Below are 27,432 nucleotides of genomic sequence, written 5' to 3'. Positions count from 1 at the left end.
TCTGACTCCTTCACTCGCAGGAAGGAACACCGACAGTAGCACCAAACTCAAAATGAACTGAAGGAAACCAATATAAAGTACAGTCCAAAAATCACATAAATCTCAGAATATGGGAAACGCCTTTTTGCTGCATACGTGGAGAGCAGTCACAAGAGAGAAAACAGAAGCCATTTAATATCATGGACAATCTATCCAGGGCTTCAACTCTTTTGTGCCAGATTCCTCAAACTTCAAATACATCATCCAAAAAATGTATTTCCAAAGGAAAATGGTGCTGAAGAGGTAGTAATGGGGGAACAAAGAAATATTCTTGGTCATTAAAATAACTTATTATGAATTATATGCATGGATACATTAATTGCATGTCATCACACTACCAAGAGATATGCGTGCACCTCGCTTAAATTAAACACAAAGTCAGACTCTCATTTTCAGACTCACTTGTCTTCTTTTAAAATAGTTTAATGCTTTGAAGTTACAAAACATAACATTGGTGACAAGGAATTTTTAAAAACAAACCTAGGATGGCTACCAACTTAAAGTGCAGCAAGACGTTTGAACTAATAAAAAATGGCAAGTAAAAAACGCAGCCTAGTCCACACAAACGTTTAGTTGAAAAAAAATCTACATGGACAATTCAGGCTTCACAAACAGTGAGTACTGGGTGGTGATAATAATAATCATAAAAAAAAGCAGAAATGACTGGCTACAATGGAAAGATTGGCTTGTTTGATTCCACGAGAGATAACTGCAATATGTATACAGAGTTAATTCAGCAATATTTTGAATCAAATCGAATACCCAATGAGAAACAAGTACCAATTTTGCTATTTCATTGGCTTTAAAAGCATATTGTTTGCTTTGAAGTTTGATTGTTCCAGTCAAACCAGCAGATATGAGCTTTGATGATATTGTAAAAGTCACACAGGAACACTTACAACCAAAGCCACTGTTGTTTGCAAAGAGCTTTAGGTTTCATAAACAGAATCAAAATGAGGGGAAATCTATTTCAGCCTATATGGCTTAATTGAAGAGCTTGTCTGAGCATTGTCAGTTCATTAATGGCTTTAAGGACACACTAGGAGATTGCTTAGTTTGTGGAATCTTAAAAGAAAGCATTCAAAAACAGGTCCTAAGTGAAACACAGCTTGCATTCAAAAGAGTAGTTGAAACCACTGTTTCAATCGAAACTGCACAGAGAAGCAGTTGAGTTGCAGTCAAGCATGAAAGTAAGTGGGAATGAAATAGTGTGCAAACAGGAACCAGCCTGGCTAAACAAATTGTGTTATCATTGTGAGAGGCTCACATACACCAAACAGATCTAGATTTAAACATGAAACTTGCAGAAAATGCAACCAAGTAGGACATGCACAAAGACAAAAAGCTACATATATATAAAGCTAAAAAATCACGTTGCAGTTTAAAAAAACACTAATTTTCATGCTATTGATGAAAAATCTGATGAGAGGCTAGCCTTGATATTTACAGTGTGAAAATTAATAAACAAGCAATATGGCTTACACCAGAAATGAACAGCAAACTAATTAGTGGAATTGGATTCTTGTTCAACTGCTTCAGTCATTTCACAAAATGAGCTTGAATGGCATTTCAAAGATACTAAACTGAAGCTTGCAGATGTTCAAGAACCTATACTGGAGAAAAGATAACACCTGTGGAAATGATATTAGTAACAGTGAAATACAACCAACAAGCCACATTGAGCTTGCATGTGGTAAAAACAGGAGGACCAGCATTGTGGGGATGTGAGTGGCTAAGAGAACTACAACTTGATTGGAGATCCATCCACCATCTGCATGTCAGGTGCCCTACAATAAAGACAACTGAAAACAAATTAAGAAACATACTGAATGATGCCACAGCTGCCTGTAAGCCAAACACCATGAACTGTTGTCCAAAAGAGGACAAACAGGTGTTGGTGCCAACCTCTGTGCTTCTGGTTGGGATGCATATTGGACCAAGGAAAGACCATGTTGCTCAGAGGAATCATGGAAGTGACAAAAGCCGTGGTTTGTAAGCAACATATCTGAGAATGCATCTGATGTTAATCAGGTAGTTACTTGCAAAATGTGGTTTTAAGCGAGAAGAGAGTTTAAGGAGCTTCAGAAGGTTGCAAGCATTTGGCTTTTGTCAGTATAAAGAACCAGAATCTACTCTGCGTGCATTAAGGTTATTGCCTGAACTTCAAGCTGCTTGTAAAAGTAGATGCAAAGGCCGAAGACCAGCTGGATGAATGGAAGGCCAAAAAGAAAGCAGTCCATGGAGATAAACAAACAGAATTCATCAGATGATGTGGTGGACGATGAAACCAAGAGGATAGATCAGATCATAAAGGCAGCAATGGAAAGATTAGTAAGAGAATACGCCAGGGAATTAAATGTGCCTTCCAAATATCAAGACTTCCCAAACTAGAAAAAGGTAGCCACCACTGTCAGAACTGTTTCTTGCAGTTCCGGAGTCAACTCCTACGACCACCATATAGGCCCCAGAACCAGAGATTGTTTCACTGCTACAAGTCTCACCTGCAAAGCAGAATGATTCCACTTATCAGGAAATGCATTATCACACAAGATCGAGAAATTCTCCATGGCAACTAAATCTTTAGGCCTGAAGGGAACAATTTAAAATTTACTGTGCTGTGGATGTCTGAATGGTAGTTATATTATATCATATACTGTATATATAGTTGAGATGCATTTGATATCAAGTTGATAACCTAGCATGAAAAGTTGTGTATTTAATATTTAAGTGATATTTGATGTCCTGTCGCACTCACCTCAATAATAAGCAAATGCTTTGAGAGGGTGGTCAAGGACTACATCTGCAGCTCGCAACCACCCAAACCGGACCCTCTACAGTTCACCTACTGACACAATTAATCGACAGATGACGCAATAGCCACTGCTCTACATACTGTCCTTACACATCTGTAGAATGTGAGAATATGCTGTTCTTGGACTACAGTTCAGCATTCAACACCAAAGTTCCATCCAGGCTTGACAAGAAGCTCAGAGACCTCAACCCTAACCCTGCCTTGTGCAGCTGGATCCTGGACTTCCTGTCAGATCGCCAGCAAGTTGTAAGAGTGGGCTCCCTCACCGCCAACCCTCTGACTCTCAATACAGGAGCCCCTCAGGGCTGTGAACTGAGTCCCCTCCTTTACTCAATAGTTTACCCATGACTGTATCGCCACCCAGAGCTCCAATGTGCCAGTTAAATTTGTCGATGACACTACATTGATTGCCCTTATCTCAAACAATAACAAGGTGACCTACAGGGAAGAAGTCATCTCTCTGACAAAGGTGTCCAGAAAACAACCTCTCCCTCAATGTCGCAAGAACAAAAGAGCTGGTTGTGGATTACAGGAGGAATGGAGATGGGCTAACCCCTATTGACATCAATGGATCTGGGATTGAGAGGGTGAACAGCTTCAGGTTCCTCAGCACCTACATCATCAAGGACCTCACGTGGTCTGTACACACCAGCTGTGTGATGAAAAAGGCACAACAGCGCCTCTTTCGCCTCAGACAGTTGAGGAAGTTTGGCAAGGGCCCCTAAATCCTAAGAACTTTCTACAGGGGCACAATTGAGAGCATCCTGACTGGCTGCATCACTGCCTGGTATGGGAACTGTACCTCCCTTAATCGCAGGGCTCTGCAGAGAGTGGTGCAGACAGCCCAGCGCTTCTGTAGTTGTGAACTTCCCATGATTCAGGACGTTTATGACAAGTGCGTAAAAAGGGCTCGTAGGATCATTGGGGACCCAAGCCATCCCAACCACAATCTATTCCAGCTGCTACCATCCGGGAAGCAGTACCACTGCATAAAAGTCAGGACCAACAGGCTCCGGGACAGCTTCTTCCACCAGGCCCATCAGACTGACTTGAGTGTACTGTATATTGCATTGACTATTCTATTTATTATAAATTATTATACATTACTATGATTGCACACTGCACATTTAGATGGAGATGTAACGTAAAGATGTTTACTCCTCATGTACGTGAAGAATGTAAGAAAGTCAATTCAATATATTGGCTGATTGAGCATTCTTGTTCTTTTAAATAATTTATTACGAGTTATATGTTAATTGTATACGTCATCACACCACCATGTGACATGTGCACACCTCACTTAAAATTAGACACACATTTTTGGATTCCTGTGTCTTCTTTTGAATTAGTTTAATGCTTTGAAGTTACAAATCATAACCTGGACCAGATTGACCACACGTCAGGGTTCTGAAGCAGCTGGCTGAATAGATTGTGGAAGCGATAATAATGATCTTTCAAGAATCACTATATTCAGGAGTGGTTCCAGGGTACTGGAAAATTGCAAATCTCACTCCATTCTTTAAGGAAGAAGGGACGCAGAAGAAAGAAATTATAGGCCAGTTAGCCCGACTTCAGTGGTTGGAAAAATGTTGGAATCCATTATTAAGGATGATGTTTTGGAATATTTGGAGGCACATGATAAAGTAGTCGAAAGCCACCATGGTTTCCTTAAGGGGAAATCTTACCTGACAAATCTATTGGAACTCTTTGAGGAAATAACATGCATATAGATAAAGGAGAGTCAGTGGATGTTGTTTATCTGGATTTTCAGAAGGCCTTTGACAAGGTGCCACACGAGGTTACTAAACAAAATAAGAGACCATGATATTACAGGAAAGGTACTAGCATGGATAATAAGATTGACTGTCAAGAGGCAAAGAGCGTGAATAAAGGGGGCTTTTCCTGATTGGCTGCTGGCCACTAGTGATGTGCCGCAGGGGTTGGTGTCGGGACTGCTTCTTTTCATGTTATATGTCAATTACTTTGATGATGGAATTGAGAATCTTGTAGCCAAGTTTGTGTTGATACGAAAATAGATGGAGGGGCAAGTAGTATTGAGGCAAATCGGGAGAATGGGCAAAGTGGGAGATGGAATTTATGGAATTTAGTGTGGGTAAGTATATGGTGATGCACTTTGGTAGAAGGAATAAAGGTGTCACCTTTTTTTTAAATCTGGAGAAAATTTAAACATCTGAGATGCAAAGAGCCTTATCAACCCCCTCAACATTTGTAACAATACTTGTCCATTTCTAAGTTCTATCCTCTACAATAAAGGTTAAATGCTTCATGCCATGCCAGCTGGTGTTTCATGTACCTCATACTCTCTGCACTACACTTATTTTCAACCTCTCTCCATTCAGAGGGCCTTTCAATTCTTTTGGCCATTTAATTTCTCACTTTCCTACATCAGACTTAGGAGCAGAATTGCACCAGTTGGCCCATCAAGTCTGCTCCATCATGGCAGATTTATTATTCCTCAACCGCATTCTCTTGCCTTCTCCCCTTTGGTATTCTTACTAATCAAGAACCTATCAATCTCCACTTTAAATATAATGACTTGGCCTCTACAGCTGTCTGTGGCAATGAATTCTACAGATTCACCAACCTCTGGCTAAAAAAATTCCTCCTCACCTCTGTTCCAAATGGGCATCCCTCCATTCTGAGGCTGTGCTCTCTGGCCCTAGACTCTCCCACTATATGATACATCCTCTCCACGTCCACTATCTAGGATTTTCAATATTGGATAGGTTTCAGTGACATTCCTTCTTCCCCCCTCCCTTCTCAACTCCAACAAGTACAGGTCCAGAGACAATTTCTCCTCATCCATTAACTGTTTCATTCCTTTGACTATTCTCGTCAAACCACATTTGCAAAGTTTTTGCCCATTCATTCAACTATATCCATATATCCATTTAGGTAGCTTGAATATCCTCATTGTAGCACTCCACACCTGCACTTATTTTGGGTCAAAAAACTTTGGTATTTTACACTCGACACATTCCTTCAGGTCATTAATATAGACTGTAAATAGAGGGCCAAAACTTAATCCTTGTGGTAAGGATTTTTAATCAACACTCAGTCCTCTTTTTTTCTCCTCCATCTATCATGAACACTTTGTATCCACGAGTACTTAACGCCTAGGCCTGGCACTTTATCGGCTCATTATTATCAGCACATCACATTCTTGTATGGCTATCTTTGTCAGTAGTTCATTAATTTTACTGCTCTCACACTGCACATTCAACATCCATAACAGATCAATTTTAGTTGTATTGCTTTCATTTTCACTAATAAAAGTAAAATTCTTCTGCTGCTCCAATCTAGTACAGTACATACATAAGGAGATAGTTTGGTTTTATAATCCTACTCTAGCTCACTGGTCTTCTTCTGCCCGTCTCTTAATTTTAAAGAATCTCCCTTGAAAAATAATTAGCAGATCAGCTTTATTGAACCACACTCCTAAACTGAAATCTGATACCTAAAACTAAGGGATGCAGATTCAGCTGACATTTAAACTCAAGCTCCAAATTTATTTAACCTTGCATTTCATAACGTCTTTCTTTTATTGCAAGATTATTTTAAAATTTTATTTTCATATTTGCACTTTAGTCCTTTGTAAAACACTTTGTAAATCATCAATATGAAAGGTACTGTATAAATTATTAAATATGCATACAAATATCACTTCCACGTTCTCATTTTTTTTAGCTTTTAATCTTATTTCAAATTTCCTGTGCATCACCATATGGTGCAATCTTATGCTGGTAGCTTTTTTTCCCTCTTCAAATATCTTTTCACCCAAATCCCATTATGTTCCTGAATATCCTCTCAGCCAAAACAATCCCAAATCCTCAATACAAAGCTCTCTCTCTCTCCGGCCAAGCATGCATATTCTTTATCTTGCCATTTCTATATTTAGTAGTATGTTGGACCAACAGCCACTGGGATATTACTTTTATATTAAAGGGGAAGGTTGGTGTTTCCCATCTTGAGGGCAGGGAATGTTGAAAGGTGCAAGAGATGTTTAAAATAATGAGGACTCTGGACAGAATCAGTAAAAAGCATCTGTGGAGAGGTTTTGAAGTGGCAGATAGATTTAAGTAATTGGCGACTGAGCCAAAAGCCATAAAGATATTTTATTTTCATTTAACTGAGTACATCCTCAACATTCACGGGTCCTTGTTTAACAAGGTGATGGAGGGAGATTCAACCATGGTTTTCAAACTGTTTAATACATTGGAAAAAATGCAAAACTGTAAGGACAGGGTTGATGCATGGGAATAATTTGGTTTCTCGCACACAGCAAAAAGATTAAAGATTAGATAAACTTTCTTTGTCTTATGTACATCAAAGCATACAGTGAAATGTGGTCATTTGCATCAATGACCACAGTCTGAGGATGTGCTGAGGGCAGCCCACAAGTATCAAAATGCATCTTTGCACAAATATAGCACAGCCACAACTTATTAGCTTAACATATGTCTTTTGGAATGTGGGACAAACCAAAGCACTAAGAGGAAACCCAAACAGTGATGGACAGAATGGACACACTCCTTGCAGATAGCAACAGGAATTGAATCCCGATCTTTTAATTGCTGGTGGTCTGAAAAGTTCTGCCAACCACTATGCTACTGTGCTACCCTAGGACCTGCATGGGTTCCCTTGAGCTTGAAATTCAATAAATTAACTTCTGATACAGAGGGAAACTTTAAAAAGTGGGGGTCTGAAAATGGCAATTTAAAAATAAATTCAACTCATTTCATTGTAATTCAAGCCACACTTCAGAACAAGAAAGGTTCAGTGTTGAGTTGAATACTGTTAATTGACAATAATTTGGAGACAAAACTAAATGAAATTGTTCTGAGCATGGACTGTATTCTAGGATAGAAATAATAACCAACATCCTTGAATTTTCAGATATTTGGGCCAAGTCAGATAGCAATTCAGCCAAAGAATTAACAAGGACCACAGATTCTAAGAAAGTGATCCTGTCATACATATTCTTTTCGTTAAAAATCCACCACGACAGTGAAGACGACGCAAATTTTGACAGCAGAATGAACCTCAATTTTATGAGCATGGCTAGACGGTTCTTTTCTCCACCCACCAAGGACAGGAAACTAAATGACGGGAGTTGGCAATTTAAAATTGAAACCAAGCCATAGTTTAATTTAACAAAACATTTTTTGCTGAAGATCTGAACAACCAATTACTCCGCTGTCTCTTGCTTAAATAAAACATTCATTATTTATTAAGTGAAACATTAAATTTGGATTAATGAATGTTGGAAAATTTGACAATTTAACGCAGGTTCACATGTATGTATATTTAGCGTAATGACACCCTCCCCCACCCGCCCTGACTGTACAAATTGCATTAACTGCATACACAGCAATACCATTCAGGATCAGAAAATGTACAAGTACTGAGAGAAAAGGGAAGAAAAAGGACATGTGGCACACCAGCATACAATGATTTTATTATTTGGTTTACAATTTAAATATACATATGGTCAGTACAGTCCACAAAAAGAACTTGAGATTTTTTCAAATTACGTATTGCAGAGGACAGTCTTTGTCAGTTACTTAATTCTACTGCAAACTATAAAAGTCACTTATAAAAAGCAGTTAAATAATAAATTAGATTTGTAAGCCTTAACTTTGACTGTCATTTCTCCAAATGTCCCAATGGTTATAATCAGGAACACTAGCAAGAGACCCTTCATGCCATTTCCCATGTGAACAGCTGAAACCTGCCATAGTAACTGGCAGTTTTAATGCTACCTGCATTTAACGAGGCAAAGTAATTTCCGTTCTTGCAGTCATGACTAAGTGGTTAAGTGATTGTCTCTATAGATTGAATTAGAGGCTACAAGAGTGCATTTAGTGCCTACAAAGGAATTTAGAACCTTACCATGCATTTCTATTCTATCAGCAGATCCTTAAGACAAGGGGGTCATGCTCAGTGCAGAGGGAAGATGGCAGGTTAGCATAAACAGATGCTGAAAATCTAGAGTAAAACACATACAAGATGTTGGACGAGATGCAAGGTCAGACGGCACCTATGGAGAGGAATAAATAGTCAACGTTTTGGCTGAAACCTTTCATCAGGACTAATGAAAGTCCAGATGAAGGGTCTTGGCTCTAAATATGAGCTGTTTATTCCTTTCCATGGATGCTGCCTGACCTTGGGGGACAGTTGGTGTGTGCACATGCACTGCTATGGCAGACTGATGTGTAGGATGTTAACGGCAAGCAGAGAAAATTTGGAGGGATTCAGCAAGTATGCTCATAAAGACAGTTGCTTTGACTGGTTTATCATCTGTTGTCTGAACAATCAGAAAACGTATTAGTTGAATGAGGTGGTGGAAGATGTTGACTGCCTGCTGAACATTTGAACAAACACTGATAAGTCCCTCAGACTTGCTCTGGCAAGAAACAGTTGATGATTCAGCATCTGGATATTCACAATTCCAAGAGAATTTCCTTCCTATCGTTGTCTTAAATGCACAGCCTCACTCTGACACTGCATTCTTGGAAGGGTCATCCTTTCGGCCTCAGTGCCGTAAAATCCCTTGGAATCCTTATTGAGATATGGTGCGGAATAGGCCCTTCGATGCACACTGTCCAGCAATCCCCCGATTTAATCCAAGCTGAATCATGGGACAATTTACAATGACCAATTAACCAACCGATAAGTCTTTTAGTGGGAAACCAGAGCGCCCAGAAGAAATCCACACCGTCACAGGGAGAATGCAAAATCTCCTTACAGGTAGTGGTGGGAATTGAACTGGGGTTGTCTATACTGTAAAGCGTTGTGTTAACCAGTACACTACTGAGCCACCTCTTATTCTCTTATAATAAAAGGTCAAATCTGCTCAAACCACTCCACAAGAAACAGCCTTGTTCCAACGAAACTATTAAGTCTGCCTTTCCTGGCCTTCTTCCATTACACGATTTTCTCCTCAAACAAGGAGAGTAAAACTGTACACAGGAGTAGCCTCACCAATTTGTACAGCTGCAGCAAAACCTCCCAAATTAAACACAATTCATAAAGGCCAACACTCCATCTGCCTTGCTCCACACTTCTGGTGGGGAAGTCTAAGACTAGAGGAAATAGGTCAAGGTAAGAGGGGAAGGGTTTAGTGACCAGAGGGGCAAGTTTTTCCAGAGTCCGGTGGATATATGGAAAAAGCTGCTAGAGCACACGGTAGAGGTGGGTACAAGAACAACACTTAAAAGGTGTGCATGTACAGTGCCTATAAAAAGCATTCAACCACCCCCACCCCCTGGAAGTTTCCATGTATTATTGTTTTACAATACTGAATCACAATGGACTTAATTTGTTTTTTTTTGACACCAATTAACAGAAAATACTCGTGTCAAAAAGAAAGCATTTCTACAAATTGATCTAAATTTATTACAATTGTTAAACACAAAGTAATTGCATAATTACTCACCCCTTCAAGTCAGCATTTAGTAGATGCACCTTTGGCAGCAATTACAGCCTTGAGTCTGTGTGGATAGGTCTCTATCAGCTTTGCACATCCGGACAACAATTTTTTCCCCATTCTTTACAAAATTCCTCAAGCTCTGTCAAACTGCATAGGGATCATGAATGAACAATCCTTTTTAAATCCAGCCACAAATTCTCAATTGGATTAGGTCTGGACTCTGACTTGGCCTCTCCAGGACATCAACTTTGTTGTTTTTAGGCCATTCCTATGTAGCTTTAGCTTTATGCTTGGGGTCACTGTCTTGCTGGAAAACAAATCTTCTCCCAAGTCACAGTTCTCTTGCAGTCTGCATCAGGGTTTCTTCCAGGATTTCCCTGCATTTTGCTGCATTCATTTTACCCTCTACCTTCACAAGCCTTCCGGGGCCTGTTGCAGTGAAGTATCCCCACAGCATGATGCAGCTACCACCATGGTAGGGATGCTGTGTTTTTGATTATGAGCGGTGTTTGAGTTACGCCAAATATAGCATTCAGTCTGATGGCCAAGAAGCTCAATTTTGGTTTCATCAGACCATAGAACCTACTTCCAGATGACTTCAGAGGTTCCCTATGTGCCTTCTGGTAAACTCTGGCCGAGATTTCATTAGTTTTTTTTTCCCCAAACAGTGGCTTTCTCCTTGCCACTCTCTCAAAGCTGTGACTGATGAAGCACCCGGGCAACAGTTGTATGCACAGTCTCTCCCATCTCAGCCACTGAAGCTTGTAACTCCTCCAGAGTTGTCATAGGTCTCTTGGTGGCCTCCCTCACTAGTCCCCTTCTTGCATGGTCACTCAGTTTTTGAGGACGGCCTGCTCTAGGCAGACTTACAGCAGTGCCATATTCTTTCCATTTCTTGATGATCGACTTAACTGTACTCCAAGGGACACTCAGTGACTTGGAAATTTTCTTGTATCCATCTCCTGACTTGTGGTTTTCAGTAACCTTTTTGTGAAGTTGCTTGGATTGCTCTTTTGTCGTCATGGTGTAGTTTTTGCCAGGATACTGACTCACCAGCAGTTGGACCTCCAGATACAGGTGTATTGTTACTACAATCAACTGAAACACCTTGACTGAACACACACAGGTGATCACTATTTAACTAATCATGTGACTTCCAAAACCAATTGGCCACACCAGCATTCATTTGGTGTGTTATATTAAAGGGGTGGATACTTGTGCAATAAATTATTTTGTGTTTTATATTTGTAATTAATTTACATCACTTTGTAGAGATCTGTTTTCATTTTGGCACGAAAGTGTCTTTTTCTGTTGATCAATGTCAAACAAAGCCAAATTAATCTACTGTGATTCAATGTTGTAAAACAATAAAACATGAAAACTTTCAAGGGCGGTCAATACTTTTTTTTTTAAATAGAGGCATTGGATAGGCAAGGTTTAAGCTTGTGGGCCAAATGCAGGCAAATGGGACCAGCTCAGGTGCACATCATAGTCTGCATCCATGAATCAGAATCAGGTTTATTATCACCGGCATGTGACGTGAAACTTGTTAACTTAGCAGCAGCAGTTCAATGCAATACATAATATAGAAGAGAAAAAAAAAAATAAATATAATAATAGTAATACTAAATAAGTAAATCAATTACAGTATACATATATTAAATAGATAAAAAACATACAAAAATCAAAAATACAGTACATTTAAAAAAAAGTGAGGTAGTGTCCAAGGGTTCAATGTCCATTTAGGAATCAGATGGCAGAGGGGAAGAAGCTGTTCCTGAATTGCTGAATGTGTGCCTTCAGGCTTCTGTACCTCCTACCTGATGGTAACAGTGAGAAAAGGGCATGTCCTGGGTGCTGGAGGTCCTTAATAATGGACGCTGCCTTTCTGAGACACTGCTCCTCTGCAGCTTCTTTCGGTCCTGTGCAGTAGCCCCCCACCCCAATACCAGACAGTGATGCAGTCTGTCAGAATGGGCCGAAGGGCCTGTTTCCATGAACAAGCTCAGAAGATTCTCATGATACAGTAGCTTTCCACTTCCTCTCCATGTAAACATTCTACTTTACTGTTCTTCTGACCAAAGTTGGCAACTTTACTACCCATCTTCCCATGATAATTACTTCATATTCCAAAACTACTCAATTAAATTAGTAGCAACTTTTCAGACTCAATACCTTCCTTATACCTACTGCTGCAGCTATCTTTGAATCTTCAAATTTGTCTACAATACACTTGGTTCCTTCATGCAAGTCACTAACAGAGTGGGGGGAGAAAAAAAGACATTCAGGTATCACAGCCCTCTCAAAGATGAAACTCCAAAAGCTGACTGAATTTTAGCAAAATGATCCAAAGTAACAACCTGTAAGAATAGTTGGTTTAATAAACTGGCCCTACTAACATTTCTCCCAGTCATCCTTCATTCGTGTGCATAATCAGTTTGTATTCTCAGTCAGTACGGTTCCTTCATCTTAGAAACCTTCATCTCACAACCAATTAGAATTTTGAAGGCTTCTCAAAAATCAACTTGCTCAAACTTTCCATAGATAACGTTATCTCAAATCGCAATGTTTATATTCAGACAACCTGTTGCAGCATTGGACCAAATGAGAAGGGAATTCACAAAATGGAGGTTAGAAAGCAAAGAAAATTCAGACACTTTATCGCCTTTTTTGAATTACATAATTTCTTAAGTCAGAGCCATCACTAGCAGAAGAATGTATGTTTATACAAGCAGTTTCATTATAAAGGTGGACCTGTTTCACTTTAGATTGCAGAAAAAATATATGAATGACGTTTCCTATAACTTCTAGATTTGTCTTAGTTTAAATATTGACAGAGCTCAATCTTTATACTTTATACAATCTTCTTGCTTTGCAAGGCTTAAAGTCTCAATGCAATTAACATTCTGCGCTAAAGAACAATTCCATTATTGTCACTGTTAACCCTATAACTAAAACCATCTATGCCTTTTCTATCATTATACAAACGCCACTTTGTACATTTGCAATGTGTTCTCAATTTGGTAGCTTAACTCAAAAACATAAGATTCTACCAAATTCCCAAACCAGGTAGTACAAGTCTTCCCTAAGCAGGAACTTGAGAGGATTCATTGATGCTATAGGATTATACATATAGATGACTATGCTTATCTGATCATTATTTCCCAATAAATCAGTATCTAGGTGTCCATGTAATAGCACACCAGAAGAAATTAATGTATACAAATAAGGATTTCCGAAAGCCTTATATAAAATTATCTTGTTTTTTCTACTTTCATGTATCTGAGCAACAGGATTTCGAACAGTTCTACTTCTTTACTCTCATTTACACCATCATCCAATGTACTATAGAAACAAAAGTTCAAAACCTAAAAATGGTCTCAACAGTTGGAGGGGCCACTGTAAAAACAACATAGAAGTCATTCTGGCAACACACACAAAATAACAGGTCCTGATGAAGGGTTTCGGCTTGAAATATCGACTGTTTACTCTTTTCCACAGATGCTGCCTGGCCTGCTGAGTTCCTCCAGAATTTTGTGCGTTGCTTGGATTTGCAGCAAATGCAAATTTTCTCTTGTTTAAAAGTCATTCTTCTACTGGCATTGCATGGAGTAGACGTGTTTCTCCAACGGCTCTGTTCTTTTTAAATTACTGAATCCAATCTACTTTGAAAAACTTACTTTCAGAGTATTATGATGTCTCGTGCTAAAACTTCAAAAATAGAAGAGGATCCTTCTGTGACTATGGAAGCTATTGCGGAGTTAATTTGGAAAGCTCAGAGAGAAACATTTGAACAACTTTCGGGTGTATGTTTAAAAGTTACCACAGAGCTTAAACGATTGGAGATTCTGCTGCAGACTTTGCAAAAAACATTACAGGAACATACCACTCAGATTCAAGAAGATGAAGATGCTTTAACCAGACGACACTAAGACGGATGAATTGGAAAAGCTCAGAGATAAACATGGAATCTTTAAGACAAAAGATTGTCGCTTTGGAGAATAGACCAAGAAGGAACAATATACGAATTTTGGGTCTTCCTGAGTTGGTCGAAAGCAAGCGACCTGCAGAATTTTTTGCAAATCTGTTGGCTCATTTGTTTTCTGATGTTTTGGATACTCCACCAGAAACAGACCGGGCACACCGAATTCCAGTGTTTAGACCCGCTTCTCAACAAAAACCTCGACCTGTGATAATTGCTTTTCATGACTTCTAAACTAGGGTTTCTATAATTCGCCAATCTCATCGGTTAGGTATAATTAGCTTTGAAGATAAGATAAGACTGGTTGAAGGTTATTCACCTGAGGTATTAAACGTTTTCAGAAGTCATTCTGATCATTTCCCACTTGGCCTCCACGAAGAAGCTCTCTGCACCAAAATGTTGGTCCTCAGGCCAACACCTTGGTTGGGTTGACACACGGAAGAAAACTTCAAAAGCACGTATTATGCCAAAACAGTACACAAATTACTATTTAGCATTGGCAACATTTTAATTTCAAAGCATAGAGCACTCTGCACATATCAATCAATAAAGACTAGTGCAGGTTAAGCAAAACTTGAATAAACTGATTTAAACAGGTCTTTAACCTAGTCATTTTCATGGTTCAGGATATACAGATCAAATCAGAAAGGTCAATTCACAGGTTGTTGAATAAATAATCTAACCAGTTAAACCAATTAATTGCATGCTACACTTCATTTCAGAGCTTTAAAATAGAGACCATTATAATGGCCAGATTAAAGAAAGGAAAGGAAAAACAAGTGTATTGGAGACACGGGAAACTGCACATTCTGGAACTGGAGCAACACGCAACCTCTATTTCGTAAGGAGTTTGAGGAGATTTGGTTGGTCACCTAAAACACTCAAACTTCTATAAATGTACCGTAGAGAGCATTCCGACAGGCTGCACCACTGTCTGGTATGGTGGGGGGGGGGGGGAGGGGAGGGGCTACTGCACAGGATCATAAGAAACTACAGAAAGTTGTAAAATTAGTCAGCACCATCATGAGCATTAGCCTCCATAGTATCCAAGACATCTTCAAAGCCTGGTGTCTCAGAAAGGCACCGTCCATTCAGGATCCCTCATCACCCAAGGAATGCCCTCTTCTCATTGTTATTTAGAAGGATGGGGGAATCTCATTGAAATCTTTTGAATGTTGAAAGGCCTAAACAGAGTAGATGTAGAAAGGATGTTTCTCATGATGGGAGAGTCTAGGACAAGAGGGCACAGCCTCAGGGTAGAGAGGCGTCCATTAAAACAGAGATGAGGAGAAATTTATTTAACCAGAGGGTGGCAAATTTGTGGAATTTGTTACCGCAGGCAGCTATGGAGGCCAGGTAGCTGGGTGTAATTAAGGGAGAGCTCGATAGGTCCTTGATTGGACACAGCATCAAACATTATGGGGAAAAGGCCAGGGTGTGGGGTTGAAAAGGGGGAGGGGGAAAAAAGGATCAGCCATGATTGAATGGCAGAACAGACTCGATGAGAAAAATGGCCTAATTCTGCTCCTGTGTCTTATGGTTTTATGTTACTTTCAGGAAGGAGGTACAGAAGTCTGAAGGCAAAGTAGTGCAAAAACAGAAAAGAAGCTCGGTAGTGTTCATAGGTTAAATGAACATTTAGAAATTGGATGGCAGGGGAAAAGAAGTTGTTCCCAAATCACTGAGTGTGTGCCTTCATATGTTGTGAAAATATATATATTTCATGTTATATGCTGGTGATACTAAACCTGACTGATTCTGCTGGAAGAACTCATTTATTAAGGCAGCATCTGTGGGAGGACAGAAATTGCATGCAGGGCTTCAGCTGAAACCATTCACAATTTCTTTCCTCCCACAGATACGGCTCAACCCACTGAGATCTTCAAGCAGATTATGTGATGCTAAAGAATTGTATTGTACTTTTTATAACAAACGATGCCATTAACTTCTCAGAAGACATCTCAACAATTCAGAATAGGCTCTTCTTGGAAGAAATGTGGCTTTGGAATTTCCATTCATTCACTAATATTCCTCAAAAGAGGTATTTGGCAGAGAAACAAGTTGCTGGAGGAACTCAGCAGGTCAGACAGTATCTATTGAACAAAGAAATCTGCACAATAAATATTCAAAGCGATAGGTACAGTGACTAAGTGAAGATTACACAAAGGGACCATACCCATCATGGAAAAAAAAATGGCAGAAAGGAGACTGAAATCAGGGAAATTTTTCACCCAAGTTGTCTTTACACTACATTTTTATACTATATTTTATACACTGCATATTTGTAAAGCTTTTTTAAAAATGAGCATTCTTTGGTGACTTTCCTCTTTAATTGAGCTAATGAGCAACAGTTTTTATTTACTAGAGAACTATGAACAGTTGAATTCTACTCAGGCTGGGATCAAGGACGACACACTTTAAATATAGCTCTGAATTTTGAAGTACTTATGAGTCCTTCCATTAGCAATATAATCCTAGCAATCCAGCTCTTGTTATTGATCAAGCTGGAGGAAGGAAGCAGAGAAATTATACTCAAACTTCAACCTCTGCCAGATTTAGTACATACTAAAAGCAGGCTTAAGCAGCAAACTGTGGGAAACTGCGAGGATAAAGTATTTTCAGGTTTAAGACCGTTCATCAAAATGTCCGAGCTCACATAAGCAATGACTACACCAAATCAATTTTCTCACAATAAAATAATGAAACAGTTTAAGACAGAAATTACAGCACATTCTTACAAAAGGAACAGGATAGAAAATATGTAATTGATGACTATGACAATTTTATAGCTAAGCAGCCAAAAAAAATGATTAATTATTGAGAATAGTTTTGTCACTATGTGCAGTGAAAGAAATTTTTACCAGATTTTTTTGAGACAGCACAGTAACAGCCCAACATCAACACACGCAAAATGCTGAAGGAACTCAGCAGGCCAGGTAGCATCTATGGAAAGCGAATAAAGAGTCGACACTTCAGGCCAAGACCCTCCATCAGGACTGGAAAGAAAAGGGGAAGGAGTCAGACGAAGAATATGGGAGGAGGGGAGAAAGTAGTACAAGGTGGCAGGTGATAGGTGAAACTGGGAGAGGGTGAGGAGTGAAGTAAAGAGTGGGAAGCTGATTCGTGAAAGAGGTAAAGGGCTGGAGAAGGGGGAAATCTGTTAGGTGAGGACAGAAGCCCATGGAAGAAATTGAAGGGGGAGGAGCACCAGAGGGAGGTGATGAGCATGTAAGGAGATAAAGGGAGAGTGGGATATAGGGATGGGGAATGGCAAAGTAGAGAAGGAATATGGGCAATTGAAGTTGGAGAAATTGATGTTCGTGCCATCAGATTGGAGGCTACCCAAATGGAACACAAGGTGTTCTGTCCCACATGCCTGTGCCACTCAATTACATCCCCATGAGATCAATTAATCCACTAACCAGAATGTCTATGGTATATGAGGAAAATGGAATACCTTGAGTAGTCTGTGTAGCCACAGGAGAAAACTAACCCCTTACAGACAGTAGAGGAATTTAACACGGGTCACTGGAGCTGTAATAGCATTATGCCAACTCCTACTCTACTGTGCTAACCTGAAGAAAACACGTCAGATTCAATTCAGCGGAGACTATCGGTTTCCAGTATACTTTCATATGAGAAATGCTAATCAAAATTCCGTTCCAGTTGCCATCGTTAGTCATGGCAAAAAATAGCAAATCAAAACCTCCTTCAGGTTGTCAGGCTACAGGCGTGGTTGTGCAGCCATTTCCACTGTTGAACAGCAAGGAGGGGCCTCATATGCCAACTCCTGCGTTCTCCACAAATTTTGAAATAGCAAAACTATCTGCATGGAGCACAGGTCAAGGATAAGAAGCTTGTATTACTTCATAATTAAATCATTATTTAAAAATAGATATACATTGATAATTTGCACCTAAAAGAGAAGCACTAGGCATGTCTTCGGCCATCTCAGTAACAATGAATATACATCACAAGTTAGAAGTATAAATTGATATCAACTATCATTTTGAACACCAAAGCTCAGTACAGGAGGCAGATGACTGAAGTTTATTTTACATTTTCCCTCTTTTCTATGAACAAAACAACTATGATTCAGGAAAACTGCTGAAAACTAAACTTAAAGGGTACTTTGTACAAATTACATATAATCTGGAATAAATGGTTGAAATTAAATTATTCTCTTGAAACAGAATGGAAAATAACCCAACATCTTTGTCTGTTTTTTCTTTCCTTTTTGTTTCAAAAACAGGAATAAAGAGCATGTCTGTAGTTTGCTCCGGGTGTCAGATGTAGGAATCTTGGGAATCTTCCAGTCTTCCAGATGGCCACATCTGCGCCAGGTGCACCCAGATGCAGCTCCTGAGAGACTGTGTTAGGGATCTGGAGCTGCAGCTTGATGACTTACAGCTTATTAGGGGAAGTGAGCAGGAGATAGATAGGAGCTACAAGGAGTTAGTCACTCCGAGGCTGCAGCAGTTAGGTAAGTGGGTGACTGTCAGGGAAGGGATGGGAAGTGCACAGATAGTAGAGAGCACCCTTGTGACTATCCCCCCTAAATAGAAATAGGCATCCATTAGTCACGTGAGACCATGGATTCGTGCCTTGGAAGGTTTCCAGGGCGCAGGCCTGGGCAAGGTTGTATGGAAGACCGGCAGTTGCCCATGCTGCAAGTCTCCCCTCTCCACGCCACCAATGTTGTTCAAGGGAAGGGCACTAGGGCTGATACAGACCGGTGTCGTCGCAGAGCAATGTGTGGTTAAGTGCCTTGCTCAAGGACACAACCACTTGGCCATGCGCCAACACTGAGGGGAATCCCCCTTAGTAATCGTTATCTCATTTTGGATGCTATTGGGGGGGGGGGGAGGTGACCTGACAGAGGATGACCATAGCGATTGGGTCTTTGGCACTGAGCCTGGTTCTGTGGTGCAGAAGGGAGAGAAGGCTGTGCTGGATTGGGTGTTGTGCAATGATCCAGAGGTGATAAGAGAGCTTAAGGTTAAGGAACCCTTAGGGAACAGTGATCACAATATGATCGAGTTCACTTTGAAACTTAAGGAGAAACTAAATTCCAATGTGTCGGTATTTCAGTGGAATAAAGGAAATTACAATGGCACAAGAGGGGAACTGGTCAAGGTTGACTGGAAAGGGACACTTGCAGAGAGGACAGCAGAGCAGCAATGGCTGGAGTTTCTGCGAACAATGGGTGGAAAGTGCAAGATAGATAAATTCCAAATAAGAATTTTTTCAAGTGGAAGAAGGGCACTACTGTGGCTGTCAAGTCAGAGCCAAAGTAAAAGCAAAAGAGAGGGCATACAAGGAAGCCAGAGCTAGTGGGAAGATAGAGGATTGGGAAGCTTTTAAAAACTTGAAGGAAACTAATAAGGTCATTAGGAATGAAAAGATGAGTTATGAAAGGAAGCTGGCAATATCAAAAAAGATACTAAAAGCTTTTTTTGAATACATAAAGGGTAAAAGAGAGTTGAGGGCAGATATAGGACCAATAGAAAATGACGCTGGAGATTTAGTAACGAGAGACACAGAGATGGCAGAGGAACTGAATGTGTATTTTGCATCAGTCTTCATAGTGGAAGACATCTGCAGTATACTGGACATTCAAGAGTGTCAGGGAAGTGAAGTATGTGTATTGAAAATTATAACTGAGAAGGTGCTCAGGAAGCTTAATGGTCTGAGGGTGGATAAATCTCCTGGACCTGATGGAATGCACCCTCGGGTTCTGAAGGAAGTAGCTGGAGAGATTGTGGAGGCATTAACAATGATCTTTAAAGAATCTATAGATTCTATCATTGTACCAGATGACTGGAAAATTGCAAATGCTACTCTGCTATTTAAGAGGGGTGGGAGGCAGCAGAAAGGAAACTATAGACCTGTTAGCCTGACATCAGTGGTTTGGAAGTTGTTGGAATTGATTGTTAGGGATGAGATCACGGAACACCTGCAGGCACATGACAAGATAGGCCAAAGCCAATATGGTTTCCTGAAAGGAAAATCCTGCCTGACTAACCTACTGCAATTTTTTGAGGAAATTACAAACAGGGTAGACAAAGGAGATGTAGTAGATGTGGTGTACTTGGATTTTCAGAAGGCCTTTGACAAGGTGCCGCACATGAGGCTGCTTAGCAAGATAAGAGCCCATGTAATTACAGGGGAGTTGCTAGCATGGGTTGGGCATTGGCTGATTGGCAGAAAACAGAGTGGGAATAAAGGGATCCTATTCTGGCTGGCTGCTGGTTACTAGTGGAGTTCCACAGGGGTCGGTGTTGGGACTGCTACTTTTTACAATGCATGTCAATGATTTGGACAATGGGATTAATGGATTTGTGGCTAAATTTGCCGATGATACAAAGATAGGTGGAGGAGCGGGTAGTGTTGAGGAAACAGAGACCCTGCAGAGAAACTTAGATCGTTCAGGGAAATGGGCAAAGAAGTGGTAAATGAAACAGAGTGTTGGAAAGTGTACGGTCATGCACTTTGGTGGAAAAATAAACAGGCAGACTATTATTTAGAGGGGGAGCGAATTCAAAATGCAGAGATGCAAAGGGACTTGGGAGTCCTTCTGCAGGATACCCTAAAGGTTAACCTCCAGGTTGAGTTGGTGGTTGTTGGTGCAATGTTGGCATTAATTTCTAGAAGTATAGAAATAAGAGCAGGGATGTGATATTGAGGCTCTATAAGGCACTCGTGAGACCACACTTGGAGTATTCTGTGCAGTTTTGGGCTCCTTATTTTAGAAAAGATATACTGACATTGGAGAGGGTTCACAGAAGATTCACGAGAATGATTCCAGGAATGAAAGGGTTACCGTATGAGGAACATCTGGCAGCTCTTGAGCTGTATTCCCTGGAGTTCAGGAGAATGAGGGGGAATCTCATTGAAACATTCCGAATGTTAAAAGGCCTGAACAGATTAGATATGGCAAAGTTGTTTTCCATGGTAGGGGAGTCTAGGACAAGAGCGCACGACTTCAGGATTGAAGGACAGCGTTTTAGAACTGAGATGTGGAGAAATAATTTAGTTAGAGGGTGGTAAATCTGTGGAATTTGTTGCCACAAGCAGCTGTGGAGGCTAAGTCATTGGGTGCATATAAGACAGAGGCAGATAAGTTCTTAATTAGCCAGGGCATCAAAGGGTATGGGGAGAAGGCAGGGGAGTGGGAATGAGTGGAAGAATTGGATCAGCCCATGATTGGTGGAGCAGATTCGATGGGCCGAATGGCCTGCTTCTGCTCCTATACCTTATGGTCTTCTCTTGCCTAGCACTGACAATCCACTAAAGCTGTGGCAAATCAGTCTGATCTGCACTTGTATTTTCATGTGCTGTTTTGCAAGTGCTATATTTAGAAATCTTCGATCTGAAACCAAACACCAAGATACAAATACTTTTCATATGCAAATTAACATGGTATAAGTATTTTAAATTGCTGTAAGCTTCTAAAGGTGCACACATCCATTGCTTGTACAAACATTAAAGATTGTTATGACATTCAGAGGTCAAAATTGGAGCACTCTACAATTAAGGAGATTAATATTTACCCTTCAGCTGATAATATTGTAGGGTTATTAAAAGAAAAAATTCACAGCATCTTACAAGTTTCTTCCCCCGGAATGGTTAATCTGATCATCAACCATTTAGCTAGCAACTCCACCCCCCTCTATCTATAACCTCAGACACTGCACTGTAAACACTTCAACCTCTTTTTATATTGCTGTTTACATTGTAAATACATACTGGTATTTATTGATATGTTATTCCATTACTGTACTTTAACCTCCAACTCTTTTATATACAACTAATTCTTTATAGCTCTTGATTCTTCTTTGTTGCATGTCATGCCCTGAACCAACAAACCACAGCAAATTCCTAATACAGGTAGGTGATCGCAATAACTATAGATGACCACCTGCTGCTCTAAATAGGCCATTGGGCTTTCACTACAATAATGACCACACTACGAAGTCTTGCAGCCCATGAGGTGTTTTGATATATTCTGAAGCGAATTCATAAAGGGTATGATGTAGATTCACCCTCGTTCTTTCAATAAAATATTTGACATTCCAACTTCAAATGTTGTTATTGGCGATTGGGTTATTTCCAGACAATCAGACGAAATTCAATCTCCATATATGTCAGCTGTTTCAAAGTACACAGGTCAGAGCCCATAAAGTGCTATACCTGCTTTGCTGCCAATTTCTCCTTATTACGTTGATACCGAAACCAAATGAGAACAAAGACAAGCTTGCACGATATATAAAGGTCACTTTCATAAAAGCAATTTTAGCACAAAGAATTAACACTTTAGGTACAGTGGGATGGATTGCAAATGGGAAATTAAGATTGCCTAAACACTAGGTTCTTGTAATTATACTGAATTGAATTGATACCATTCACATACATGAGTAAAAAAATCTTTACGTTACATCTCCGTCTAAATGTGCAATTTACAGTAATTTATTAGTATGTACAACAGGACAGTCAATATAACATAGAAATACAGTAGCATCAACATGAATTAATCAGTCTGATTCCTTGGTGGAAGAAGCTGTCCCAGAGCCTGTTGCGCTGGCTTTTATGCTGCAGTACCGTTTCCCGGATGGTAGCAGCTGGAACAGTTTGTGATTGGGGTGACTTGGGTCCCCCAATGATCCTTTGAGCCCTTTTTACACACCCATCTTTGTAAATGTCTTGAATAGTGGGGAGTTCACATCTACAGATGCGCTAGACTGTCCACACCACTCTCTGCAGAATCCTGCGACTGAGGGAAGTACAGTTCCCATACCAGGCAGTGATGCAGCCAGTCAGGATGCTCTCAATTGTGTCCCTGTAGCAAGTTATTAGAATTTGGGGACCCATACCAAAATTCAACCATCTGAGGTGAAAGAGGTGCTGTTGTGTCTTTTTCACCACACAGCCGGTATGTACAGACCATGTGAGATCCTTGGTGATGTGTATGCAGAGGAACTTGAAGCTTCTTAAGTATGGGGAGTCCAGGGAAGAGTAGCATCTCTGATGAAGGGACTTGTCATGTCCAATCTGGGTAGTTCATTTGCCTTTGGTTCCCACTAGACATTCAGCTCTCTCTTGTAGCTCCAAGTAGATGTTTGCATGTGACAACAGCCACACCCACACCTTTTCAATGGGTGGGTTAAACCAGGGGTGGGTAACCGGCAGGCCTTAAACTCCAGTACAATAGGAACATGCCTGTCCTAGCATGTGAAGTCAGCTCTGGCTGAATGGGTAGATGACATCTACAGTGATATCCAACAGTCAGGAAGACAGTTTTGAAATGCTCTTTAAAGAGCAAAGGACATGATGAGGCACAGAAATCATGGTTAACCACTGCGACCAAAGAAAATCCCAGTTATGATATCTTACTCGTATCATTGGGCCCAGACTTCCGAGGTTGAGAGATTGGAACTGCCTCAATGCAACTGTCTTTCCACTTTAAAAACTCTCCCTCACAGGTTGCTTGTCATCATCAGATACAACAGACGACCACCATTGCCGAAATGCATCGTATGCAAACTATGAAATTTACTTTATCATCAAATATTTCAAATCTAATCATTTTGTTTTGTGAAATTGAATTCTTGCCACTTCGCATGTTACCATATCATCTATTGTTCCAAAGAGACTTTTCGTTCCCAAGGACCACTCCCAGATTTCCATCATCAAAAGCAATAACACACACAGGGACATAGAACAGTAAACCACAGGAACAGGTCCTGTACTCCACAATGTTGTGCTGAACTAATTAATCTAGTAATTACTTAGTTTATCCCTCCTAATGATCCCTTCATATTTGTCCATCCCTGCACATTCATGTACCTATTCAAAAGCCTGTTAAATGCTTTACCATATTCGCATTTACCACTCCTGGCAGTGCATTCTCGCCAACCAGTTAGACCCCCTTTCACCTTAAATGCATGCCCTCTCGCATTAGACATGCGCACAGTGGAAAAACAATAATGGCTGTCTATCAATCTCAATCGCTGGAAACTCTATTAGGGATCTCTTCAACTTCTGCTGTTCCAGAGGAAACAACCCACGTTTGTCTATCTTGTCTTTGTAGCACATGCCCTCCAACTCAGACAGCATCCTCTTCAAAGCCTTCATATACTTCCTATAATGGGGCAAACAAATCGGAACGTGCTCCAGATGTGGCCTAACGAGTCTATAAAGTGCAATGTAACTTCGACTTTTGAACTCAATCCCCTGACCAATAAAAGAATTCCATAAGTCCTCTCTACCGCCTAATCAACCAGTGCAGCTGCTTTCAGGGAGCTACGGACTTTGACTCCAAGATCCCTTTGTACATCGCTGTTAAGGGTCTTGCCTGACGAAGGGTCTCAATCTAAAAGGTCGACTATTCATTTCCCTCTATAAATACTGCCTGACCTACTGATTTGCTCCAGATTCTAGCATCTGCAGTCTCCTGTGTGTTAGATTTCACTGAATTAATACATTAACTTGGAAAACTTGCTAGCTATACAATATTTAACTCGTAACTGCTGATGTTTTGATTCAAATAATTCTTCATTGCATTTTTTCCTGTGATAACAAAATTCTCTTGAAAATACTAACTTTTAATTCAAGTAGCCAAAGCAATTAAGTACAGAGATTGAAAATTAATGCTTGTTATTAATTCAAGTTTAATGATAAATGCAACTTAGTTTCCCAAACACAAAACTGAAAGTACACCGGAATTAAAATAAAAAGTAAAGAAAATTACTGGTGTTTTTCTCAAACCAGCAACTCCTGTATCTCAATGACCTGGTAGATACCAATCTTTGTATCTACCAGGAAATGATTTAAGTCTTACGAGCAGAATTGAGCAATTCAACCCATCAACTCTGCTCCACCATTCAGTTATCCCTCTGGACCCCATTTTCCTGTCTTCTCACCATACCCTTTGACACCATTACTAATTAAGAAACTATCCACCTCCACTTTAAATATCCCAAAGACTTGGTCTCCACAGCCACCCACAGCACCAAATTCACCACCCTCCGGGCAAAGAAATTTCTCCTAATCTCAGTGCTAAAGACACTTCCCTCTATCCTGAGGCTGTGCCCTCTGGTCCTAAACTCCCTTACTGGAGGAAAAAACCCTCTTCATATCCACTAGTTCTAGGCCTTTCGATATTCAAAGGGTTTCAGTGAGATTCTCTTCCCCCCGTCCCCCACCACACTTTTCTAAACTCCAGTAATTATAGGCCCAGAGCCATCATATGCTCCTCATACGTTAACCTTTTCATTCTTGAGATCATCCTTGTGAACAACCTCTGGACTCCCTCCAATGCCAATACATTGTTTCTTAGATAAGGGGACCAAAATTGCCCTCAATACTCCAAGTGCAGTCTGACCAATATCTTATAAAGCCTCAGCAGTCTATCCTTGCTTTTATAATCTAGTCGTCTCAGAATGAATGCTAATATTGCATTTGCTGTCCTTATCACCGAGTAAACCTGCAAGTTAACCTTTAGAGAATCCCGCACAAGTGCCTTTGCACCTCTGATTTCTCTATTTTCTCATTTCTGAAGAACCTCATGAAATTAAAACAATTGGCAACACTCAGTAAGTCAGGCGGTATGCATGGAGGGGGAAAGCAGTGAACTTTTCAGGTCATTAATAGATGCTGCCTGAGCACCATGCATTTTCTCTCATTTCAGATTTAAGCATCTGCAGTGTTTTTCCTTTTGAACATCAGGGAATGTTTCCTCCTGGCAGAGGAAATTGTCTCTGTTTGGACAGAGAACATTCACGTTGACTTGATTTGGTCCTAGATACAGGTGGTGAACTAGTACTGTGAAAACACATTGAAACTGCTGTACTATTTGCTGTGTTAAACTCCATTCGAGCTGGTGACTTATTATATATTGAAATGCAATATATAATAATGACTCGATCAATCTCATTGCCAAGTCATGTTTTTAACAGCTGATTGACAAAAAGAAAAGCTTGATCAATATGCAATTTCAACTTCAGCGCATTAAAATCTCATCTTGGGAACACAAGTTATTTTCTTCAGCTATGTAACAATCATTTGGGTAAAGCTAGACATTCAAAAATCATAAGGCAAAGCTTTGCAGGCAAGCCAAATATTATCTACAAACCTATAAAGATCACCTTTTTCTTCAACTGTTGCAGAGAAATAAAGGGTCTAAGGAACCCAATTGGTAAATATGGTTTGAAATTATATTAATCAGCTGCTTTTCTGCCAACTTTTTGTCTGATGATAGCAAAACTCCCTTCTGATATAAACTTTACACTCAGTAGTCCAAAGCAATTCGCGTAGAAGCAGGATTTCATTTTGAAGTATGCAGTTATAGGCTCAAAACTACTAATGAAGTGGAGTAAAGTATCACAAAGAATGATATAAAATGCCATGGAGAATAGAAAACAATCCAAAAGGCTAGTAATACTGGCCCCAATATTGCTTCAAGTAGTATAAATCTTCCATTTATTTATTTATTTATTTATTTATTTAACAAATCCTTGTTTAGACTGCAATTGGAGTGTACTGCAAACCGCTCCGGAAATTCACCTTAGGAATTATATTGGTCTTTGAGGAAGCACAGCAGAGGCTTACCAGAATAATATCTGTACACCAAGAAATTACAGAATCATCAATGGGAGTCCATAGCATTCAATGGAAAATTATCCACTAGCCTCACTTCTCTGTCTTTCCACAGCCCCATGAATTCCTTCCTTTCAGGTCCTTTTACAGCTCCATTTTGAAAGCTATAATTAATTCTGCCTGAACCGCACCCATGACAGTATATTCCAGACTAACCACACTGTACAAAATTATTCCTCAGCAGTATTGTTTTGTTGGCCAATCACCTTCATTCCAGGCCCTATTTTTATTTTTGACCTAATACGCAGTGAAAGTTTCTTTATTAACACTTATCTAGGGACAACAACTCCAGCTTTACTAAAATAAAATACAGTTGACCTTCACTATCCGACTACCTGTAATCTGGTTCCTTTGATAATGCTTAACGTGATCCTTCTGTAATTCGGCATTTTCACTAATCCGGCACTCCTCAGGTCCCAATGGTGCCGATTAGTGAAGGTCGACCTGTAAATGAAACTGTTGGAAATGAGGTGCTGAACACACCAGTTA

General features: G+C 40.0%; 2 protein-coding genes across 2 annotated transcripts in view; one reads left to right on the top strand and one right to left on the bottom strand.

The window, feature by feature from the left end:
* Positions 1-15,045, top strand: part of LOC134358835 (zinc finger protein 154-like) — an 81,549-nt gene extending 66,504 nt beyond the window's left edge. Inside the window, exon 10 of the mRNA XM_063071382.1 lies at positions 13,806-15,045. Coding sequence (XP_062927452.1) covers positions 13,806-13,951 — 146 coding nt within the window. The 3' untranslated portion in view covers positions 13,952-15,045. The remainder of the gene's footprint in view (positions 1-13,805) is intronic.
* The window catches only part of ubtd1b (ubiquitin domain containing 1b), a 107,259-nt gene that overhangs the window by 38,163 nt on the left and 41,664 nt on the right, over positions 1-27,432 (bottom strand). The gene's annotated exons all lie outside the window — the stretch shown is intronic.

This window comes from Mobula hypostoma, chromosome 19 (genome assembly GCF_963921235.1).
Source record: "Mobula hypostoma chromosome 19, sMobHyp1.1, whole genome shotgun sequence".
In the NCBI taxonomy this organism is placed as follows: domain Eukaryota; kingdom Metazoa; phylum Chordata; class Chondrichthyes; order Myliobatiformes; family Myliobatidae; genus Mobula; species Mobula hypostoma.
Note: the sequence above shows the minus strand (reverse complement) of the source record. Positions and strands in the feature narration are given on the sequence as shown.